Source organism: Phoenix dactylifera, unplaced genomic scaffold (assembly GCF_009389715.1).
Source record: "Phoenix dactylifera cultivar Barhee BC4 unplaced genomic scaffold, palm_55x_up_171113_PBpolish2nd_filt_p 000373F, whole genome shotgun sequence".
NCBI classification, from domain to species: domain Eukaryota; kingdom Viridiplantae; phylum Streptophyta; class Magnoliopsida; order Arecales; family Arecaceae; genus Phoenix; species Phoenix dactylifera.
This window is the reverse complement of record NW_024067824.1, coordinates 114,721-124,653: the sequence shown is the minus strand read 5'-3', so window position 1 is coordinate 124,653 and position 9,933 is coordinate 114,721. Positions and strand designations below refer to the sequence as shown.

At 39.3% G+C, this 9,933-nt stretch overlaps 1 protein-coding gene across 1 annotated transcript; it reads right to left on the bottom strand.

Moving 5' to 3' along the window:
* Positions 1-627: 627 nt before the first annotated feature.
* On the bottom strand, positions 628-2,660 carry LOC120105816 (protein STRICTOSIDINE SYNTHASE-LIKE 13-like). Its single transcript, XM_039118571.1, is given in 6 exon segments — positions 628-978; positions 980-1,028; positions 1,604-1,771; positions 1,894-2,178; positions 2,294-2,540; positions 2,543-2,660. Coding segments are annotated over 6 exon segments (1,218 nt in total).
* Between the last annotated feature and the right edge of the window lie 7,273 nt (positions 2,661-9,933).

The window sequence follows — 9,933 nt, the reverse complement described above, 5'->3', positions numbered from 1 at the left end:
CAACTATCACCCATCCATTTGCAACCTCACTGATGAAGTGATATTTGACTTCAATATACATGGTTCTCTTACTATACATTGAATTTTTAAGTCCAATTTGTTCACTAGGTTAAAAGTATTCAACTTGTCAGATCAGATCCAGTAGGACCGATGCTGCATGGTTATCATTTTATTTAATTCTTATCAAACTAAAGACTCCATTTAATATATCCCGATTAGGATAAATTCACCATGTTTCTCAAGTACTGAAAATCATGGTTTTTTCTGAAAGATGAATAATTTGTGCACTTTCGATCAAGGAAGACAACACAAATTTCTCCCTAGATCTCTTCTCTTGCTGAATGTAAAGATCGAACCAATCAAATATGGTACTTTTAGAATCTCATGGAATTTAAAAAAGAGTAAGGAGTGCATCATGTTATTTTAGCTTCACATTTTTACTATGGAATAGTTGACCAAGTGAAGCAATTAATTTGTGGGCATGAGCAAATATCATGCAATCAAACCTTAACTAGATAGCAAGTCAATGTGATTACACTGTTTTGAACAAGGTATATATCACTAAAACCGCAGCTAAGAACTACAAATGCATAACATCTCTTCAGAGTACCTTAATTCTTTGCAAGACTAGGAGCAAGGAAAAGTAGCAATATGGTTATGAGCTACTGTTCCAATCCAAAGTTTGCCATTCACCTCCCTAACTTCACTAACTAGTTTCACCACCTCACCACCTCTATCTTCCAGCACCTGGACAATCTTTCCCTCCTCGTCAAAGAGAGAGATGACGGTGTACATTTTCATCCCCACCAGCCTCGCCAGAAAGCTCATCTTCAGAGGCAATCTAAAATATATACTCCTTAGCCATGGATTCTGCGAGAAGACCTCTTGGGCTGGAGTCCGGCAACAATCGATGGCCACCCAAAACTGGCCTTTCTCATTCATCCTTACATTGTCTGGAAACCCTGGCAAGTCTGGCAAAGACCTCCAACTTCCCCATCTTTGGTCCCTCTAGCCAATACCTCATTATCCTGCAACATGCCATGAATCCATTAAGATATGCACTACATAAAGTCTTTTTGAGAACTATTTGTGCACATCGCAACAGTGACAAACTCAAGCGATTATTGCATCGTGTATCACCAAATGCCTGTTGCATTTTAGTGTTCAATGATAATCACATGAAGTAGGATACTAGTTAAAAGAAAGGCGTATTTTAATTTATACGAATGTTTCTAAATGATCATGGATAAAAGCTTGCCAAATGATTCATTTCTAATAAGATTTTTCTTCATAAGATTCAAACAGTTCAAACTTAATTAGTAAAAATTTATTTAGATACAATTTGTTTGGATCAAATTATGGTAGTAGTAGCTAGTGATGCTAATACTAGTAAACAAGTGCATGCTATGGTGAAGTGGGAGTGGGACAGAGGTTCTTAATTGGATTCAGCAACATAGGTGAAACTGCAACCAAGGTGTAAGCTGCATGCAAACTAGCACATAAGTGAACAAATATGTGCAGGAACACGCATGCACACTGTGCATGCACATACACACACAAATGTATAGGGAGGGAGGAGGGAGGGAGAGAGAGAGAGAGATACCTGCAATTGGTGGTCTCTGTGAAGAGTAGAAACTTTTTATCCTTTGATATCTGTACTCCATTTGGAAAAGCCAGGCCCCGCAGTACAACTTGAGTAGTCCTAGATGCTGGGTCATACCTGAGAAGCTTTCCTGTGGCTTCTCCTTCTAGCAATATTAGAAAATGATCTCTACATCAACCAGTTTCACAAATCAACACAAAGATAAAACGATCTCTACAGCACCCAGTTTCCAATTAGCACTAAAAGATCAATAATAATAGTATGGAAGTCTATGAACCAAAAATGCTCACTTTCTAGTGTATCTCATGCTAGTATCCGTGAAGAAAATAGACCCGTTGCTATGCACATCTAAGTCATTTGCAAAAAGAATAGGCCTCCCGTGCACATGAGTTGCTAGAGGTGTTGCAACGCCACCATTCGATCCTACAACCGTGAGTCCAAAGTATGCATCAGCAATGTAAAGCTCCCCAGTCCTCTCATTGAACCTTAGGCCAAGAGGCCGGCCGCACCATTTCTCATTCTTATGCTGCTTCGAAGTCGTTGAGTCCACACCATTAGCACAAACTTTCTCAGACCTTCCATGGCAACAATCATAGCATTGTTGGTTCTTAATACAACATATATATATAGTGTTCAGAACATTGAATGGAGAAACAGAGAAGGGAGATGAATGTTTTCAGTCTTGCTCACCAGTTAGGGTTAACAACTGCAAATGTTTCCCATCCGATGTTTTCGCCCATCCACCGGACAACCCGGCCATCGGCTAAGCCTGCATAAGGTCCTCGCCCCTCTGGATCGAATTCTATCGACTCCGGCCCGAAGACCTTGTCGACGAACTCGAGCCTTCCAAACCTCAGCCTGCTTTGGTTGTCTCTAGGCCACTGCTGCATGACCTGCTTGTAGGGTGCAATGGCATGCTTCACTGGTCTATAATCATGCCACTGAGTGGACCTAGATGAAACGGGTCCATGAGAACTAGACCAAGAAACAAGACTGCGAAGAAGAGGCATGGGTTTGGCGGAAGGCCATCCTGCGCACCCAGAACCAATCTCCCCATTGGGACGCTCCAGCTTACGTTGAGGTTTATTTATTGGAAGCATGGATCATGAAGCTAGCGTGAGTGGGTGACGGTTTAGGAGTAGGTTTGCTTTTTAGTTCACACATGTATTTGGTGTGCTATGATTCTTGGTGACCTAAAAGATGGCTAGCTATAAATTTGTCTTTGGAAAATGCCTCTGGCATGTCATTGGAAAAAAAATGTTCATGGTTGGAGCTAGACATGGGATTGAGGTCTATAATGGTGTCTAATAACGGTTTTAGAGGACTCCCATTACATAATACAAAAGTTTTCGAGGAGGATAGTTGGAAATAAGCTAAAAAGAGTACTTCAGGAATAGGCTAAACCCTAATTCCTAAACCAATTAGAAGTTGTTCCATTAATACAAGCACCTGCGAGAACATAATGAAAAGAAATGGATCCCAATACCTCGCTGCCTTTTAAACCAAGTAGTACTCGTCCAATTAATAGTTATAGTAAAAGGAGTGGCAGTACAAGTATGGATTTGTTTTATCCATTGTCTCGGAAGCATGGATCCCTCCCTCCCTTTCTCTTGAATTTTATAAAAAAATAATAAATAAGGGCGTATTTGGTTAGAGAGAGTTGGGCTCTGAAGTGGTAATGAAAATAGGTGACTCTAATTTCAGCTATTTGGTTAGGAAGAGTTCCATTCCTATTCTGATTCTAGAGGGGAAAGAGAATATCCCAATTCTCTAAATCCAATATGGACTCTCACCTAATATTCAAATCTGATTCCAATTCTGATTTTAGTCACGAAGAAAACGCCTCGAGGAATGTGACCATTCCAATCCATTTTGCTTCCCATTCCAATTCTAATTCTAATTGCGAACCAAACACACCCTAAATAAGTTCAGAATTACAATATTGGGGATAAGGAGTTAGTACTTGAATTGTGATTAATAGAAATAGGAGAGTAGAGGACTTTCGAACCGATAAATAATAATAATAATAAGATTTTGCATGTGCTAAGAATGGATGTAAAAAAATATAAAAGCAGGAAAGGGGGAAAGAAGGAGGAAGAGAGAGGTGATGTGTGTGTGTGTATATATATATAGTTAAGCGGTTCCTGCCTACTAGAAATCTCCCTCATAGCAACACTGAAATTGTGTGGTATATATATATTTATATTTGTGCCTATCAAAATTGTCTCAGATAAAACTGAAATTTAGGTGCATATCAGATTTTGATGCCAGCTAGGTGATGTCCTTCACTATATCAATGAGAAAGCATTTCACTCCTGATATGGAAATGGAACATGTTCTTGAAAATTTGACCTCCCATATATACGAGGGGACAATGCATGTATCAAGTCTTTTCATATCTTCCCCAAGAACATGCTGGAGAGAAAATAATAAATAAATCTACAGTAGCACGCAAGCATGTTTTGCAAAGAATCTGGTAGGTGTTTTTATTTTGCTAAACCTCTTGACAACCTTAAAGAAATACCAAAGCCAATCATTTTGCGAGGAACACTCGGGCCCATTACAACACTTACCTATTGACAATAATATCATTCCATCTTGCAGGATAAAGAAATTAAAAAGCATATCAAAGAAATTTTGTTGGAACAACCTAGTTATTTGAACAATCAAGGATGGTATGATGATTATAGACAATTTAAAAAAGGAACGATGGATGCTATGCAAGAGTTTTGGTTATCCTGTGCTGAAATCCCTGCAGAATGTCATACTCAACACTAAATAGTATTTTAACTACTAATTTGAACTCAACAATTTTAACAGAATGTTGTTTTCATGATAATTAGTTCTCTTTTTTTTTTGTAAGAGATATTCAGTTCCTAAAGTAGATTAGAGAAGGAATTGGTTTCATCTCCAGATTTTGCAGCTTAGTTATTTGCAAAAACTTGTGATAAATACCAGCTCCACCGAAAATAGAAGGCACCAACTAAATGTTCCAATTGTGAAGTGAATCACTTCAAATCAAACAAAAAATCAAAAGGGGATTATGAGGGTATCAAGCAAAAATATCATTAGAGAGAAGAAACGAAAAATCGCTATTGCAAAGTCAGTCGGCTGAGATCTACGGGGAGGAAACAATGATGTTGACGGAGGAGGATAGTTAGCTAGAGTTTCAAAAAATACCACGGATTGGCAGGGGCTACCCGCAGGGAGGAGGAGAAGAAGGAGGAGGGGGAGGAGATGAAGCCGGCAAAGGAGGAGATATAGGCCAGCGGAGAGTCGAAGAAGGAGAAGGAGACCGGTGGAGAGGTAGAGGAGGAGGAGCTTGGCCAACAGTTTTCTAGGATAGAGAGGAAAGGGGCTAATGGTGGGTCAGATAGGAATTTAGGGAATATATGGAACTAGATGACATTTATAAGCGTTGTCAAGCATCATCATGTTATTGGCTTCCGATAATGCTTTTAAGCGTCATAACATAACGACACTTATCAAAAGTGTTGAAAAATTTATGTCCTTTCTCGCCGACACTTTTAAGTATCGTAATCTTCCAATGTTAATAAATTGCGTCGGCAAATTTTGGCGTAGTAGCCAACTTACCGACACTTCTTTCTAGCACCAGCTGATAACAGTTGGTATTTACTAATTTTTCTATAGTGGTCGGATCCACAACTACAATTTTTAATCTAATGGGTTATTCGGGTTGGGTCAAGTTCATGTATAATCTGGTCCCAACCCAAAATATTTAGGTCCGAGTCAAAGTCAGGTCTGTGTAAGAATATAAGCCAATACTCTAATGACTTTGCATACACTGCAAATATTTATTTTGCTGAAATCAGTAGCTTGGTCCTTCCATTCCCTTCCCAGGTTGTTCCCAGCTTTAGGCGCCTCCTTTCTCTTCTGAGATAGAACCACATTCATCTTTCATATGATTTACTTTATCGAGTGTTCTTCTTCCATCTATAGGCTTGCTCATCATCCCAACTCTTCTCGATGCTTTAGCACTCTTTCTCTTCTCCATTATTTCAGCATCAGATGTGATGATCACCCACAACCATGTCCCTCTATCCCATCTACGAGTGAGTTATCATTCTTTTCTGATGTGACCTCATATGTTTAGTGTTTCCATTTTCATGGTGATCTTGGATGGTTTCCAAACCCATGACCATGAGACTATAGTTTCTCCCTTAGGTAATAGGCATCAAAAAATGGTATATGAAAAGGAATCTAATCTAGTTGATGCTTAGAATTATTAGTTGCCGACATAAGAACATGGAGGCATCAATGATGTCATAGAATTATTAGTTGTATTAAAGATAAAATTGCTTCAACAATATGAGATGGGAAACCCCATGGATATGCTACAGAAAACTAGAGAGTTTATTATAATTTTAAGATCATTTTTTAAAAGTAGAGAAATAGAGAGAAAATGATATGATCTATGCCATTCGGATGTGGTGTGGAGATGTCAACTAGCTGGGTTTATAATTTTAAGAATTCTAATGGACAATTTATATACATTTTCTTGTCAGAGTAAGCAAATTTCTATATGGTTCAATTTAAATAAGCGGGGTAGCATCGTGACGCTGCTACCTCCTAAAGATTGTGCTCCTTTTGGAAGAAATAAGCTCCTATTGTTAAAATGTCTTCTCAGTTATATGCTTTCAGCTATTTTCTTCTTCTAAATTTAGGTCATAGCAATAGAAGTCAACACATGGTCAATACATGCCTAGTTGATAATGATTTTAAGAGTGTAGTAGCATGTATTGCTCTATTCCATGTTGCACGTAACTACCTGGACAGTTGGGCCTACACCCCTGCAGTCTGCGGGCCCAAATAGTCTAGCAGATTCGGGTCGAGTCAACTCGAGTTGTGGGGTTGCAAACCCAAAATTATTCAAATTTCAAACGGATCAAGTTGGGTCGGGTCGGGTCTGAATTCAAAAGCTCCAACTCAACCACAAAAATGGACAGTCTAATTTTAGAACCTAGCCCAGCCCCACGGGTCCTTTAAAATAGGTCGAATCGGATTTAATTGGGTTGGGTCATGGGTCAACCTGACCCATTTGCAATCTTAGATCCACACACACACACATATATTCTTACAAATTATTTTTTTACAAATATACCCTCACAAATTTACTATATGAATGCATATTCTTATAAATTATTTGTTTCTTCACTTCTATCTTTATTGAGATAAGAGCATACATGCAAAAAATAATAATTTGTAAGAGTACGAAAACAAATAACTTATACAGGTGTATAAAAAATTAAGATAATAAGCTTAAAATTGTCAAAATACCAACGCATAATCTCCACTAGTAGGAGATCAATATGCCAACGTATAACCTCCAATTGAAGGATATTGACATACCAATACATAACTTCTACTAGTAAGGTATTTGCTAACATTTAACCTCCATTATCAAGGTAATAAGTGTCAACATATAACCCCCACTAACAAGGTATCGATGTACCAATGTATAATCCCCACTGATAGGGTGTTGATATGCCAATGTTTAACTTCCACTAGTAGGATATTGATACGCTAAGATATAACCTTCATTATCATAGTATTTGTTGCCCAGATAGACAACCCAAGAGGGGGGGTGAATTAGATTTTAAAATAATTATTACACTTATTTGATTTATGAAATACTAATTAACACCTTTTGCAAGTTGATTAATTAGATGCTATGTGCTGTGAATGAAATGAAGATAAAGAACAACAGAGCAATCACAAACACAAGGAATTTATAGTGGTTCGGAGCTAACCCTTGCTCCTACGTCCACTCCCCAAGCCTCACTTGGGAATTCACTATAACCCCTCGGATTACAGCCGGTTGTTTTACAAGCTCACAACCCAACTTGTTGTTTTACGAGATCACAACGAACTCGGTCGGTTTTCCCAGGCTCACCGACTAGAACCACCCGATTGTTTTTCCGGGATCTCAATCGAACCCTTACACCGTTGGTTTCAACCTAGGCTCACCAACAAACCTTTACACCCTTGATTCAATTCCCTGATTGAATCAAGTAAGGAACAAACGGTTTGAACAGAGACAAACAGAAAAATAGAGCTTCTAAAAAGCAGATATACAGCGATATAAATAAGAGAAAAGTTAAGAGCCCTCAAACAAGTTTATGATGATGTAGAGGAGGGCTTCTTGAACTCTGGGTCTCCTCTTGAATGTCTTGAAGACTTGAAGGCTGAAGGAGACTTCTTTAATGCTGGGAAGAGTTGGTTGAATGGAGTTAATGGCCCTCTTCCTTCTTTTCATTGAAATCCTTTTTGGCAGATGAAGATTATGTGTTTTCTTTGTAAGGAATGTCACTTCTCTGCTTTGCTACAGTCCTCTGTGGCTATTTAAGCTATTCCCTACGGAAACTAGCCGTTAGACACACTTTACTAGCCGTTCTGCACATTCTGCACATCCTGACAATGTGTCCGTTGGGATCGGAGTCGACTCGCGCGATCTGGAGTCGACTCGGCTGTAGCAGGAGTCGACTCATGCTTTTCTGGAGTCGGCTCGACAACTGTTCCGGATTTGAATTAAAGTGGTCATCTCGACTGGGAGTCGACTCGACTTAACCCGGAGTCGACTCTCCAAAAACTGGAGCTGACCTTGCACTTTTGGAGTCGACTCATTCCAAGGAATCCATAGAGGTATTCTTCAACTTTGCTCACTCGAGTCGACTCGGAAATTCTGGGAGTCGACTCGGCGCTCAGAGCCCGAACTTCCGATCTTCTGTCTTTTGGCTCGTGCAGTCTTGGAGTCGACTCGGACTGTTTCGGAGTCGACTCGGCTCTCAGTATCCGAAAAACAGTCTTCTGTCTTTTTGGAGTAGCGCTGCCTTGGAGTCGACTCGAACTGTCCTGGAGTCGACTTGCGTCTCAGAGACAACAATACTGTCTTCTGTCTTTTTGGGGTCGCGCTGTCTCGGAGTCGACTCGGGCTTTGCGGGAGTCGACTCGGGCTTTGCGGGAGTCGACTCGGCTCTCAGTGTCCGAAAGTTGCTCTCTGACTTTTGCCTTGTATTACACTGAGAGTCGACTCTCGCTTTCTTTGGAGTCGACCTGCCAACCATCGGAGTCGACTCGCGTTCCTCAGGAGTCGACTCGGCTCTCAGGGACCAAAATACCTTCTCTGTCTTTCTGTCTGTAACTCCCTGGAGTCGACTCATACTACTCCGGAGTCGACTCGGCAAGCATCGGAGTCGACTCGCGTCTTCAGGAGTCACTCGCTGACAGATTTTGAGTTGGGTCTTTCTGTTTGTCTGTCAGTTCTCAGTCGGAGTCGACTCGAAACGTTCCGGAGTCGACTCAAGCCTATGCCAATGCTTCTGATACGCTTGGAGTCGACTCGTAATATCCCGGAGTCGACTCGAGTCTCAGACTTTGGTTCAGATTCACTTCTTAACTTATCCAAAATGTCTTGAACCAAATCTAGAGACACTTAACCATAAATTTACAAGATTTTCACTGAAACACTAGATTGAATTCATTAGTAAACATAAGATATACTCAAATGCTTTGAGCTCATCAAAATCAAATAGGGTTATAATCAATCACACCACAATCTCCCCCTTTTTGATGATGACAAAACATTGAGTATATGTAAAGTGAATTGCTCAACAAATAAGAAAATTTATAATAAAATTTTAAAATGAATTCAAGTGTCTGGTTATTTAATTTATCCAAACTTGAAAGGTGTGAAATAATAAATTTTGGAGTTAAAGCTCCCCCTTTCATTTGGAATTATATAGGCCTTCATGTCATGCAATCAATTGTTTGGCTTATATATATTTAATGATTTTGCTTTCTTAAAAAATTCAGATTCTCCCCCTCAACATATGCATTCAACTTTGTTTCGATTCTCTGAATTTTCTTTTAGTGCGTTGAAGCTTTTGAACTTAAATTTTTGGTTTTTAGAGGAAAAATCTACCAATTTGTTCTTAAGTATGATTCAACTAATCTCCGAATATCCCTTGAATAGATTCTGGAGATTACTCCATTAGGAGCTCCAACAGAGAGATAATGAGCCTCGAGGTATCGAATCCACTAAGAACAAATTCTTGTGTGTTATAAAAGTTTTCTTTTTATTGATTTTCATTGATTCCCTTTACATGTCTATTCAATATATTTCTCCCCCTTTTTGTCATCATAGCAAAAAGGAAGTAAGCAGAACACACAAGCAGTTAGAGATTAAATTGCACAGTATTGAAGAAAATTGTCTACTCATTGTATTGATGTATGTGTAGGTACATTTGTGAATACAAAGAGTAAAGCAGTAAATACATGTCAAAATACACAAAATAAGCTAGGGCTTCCTC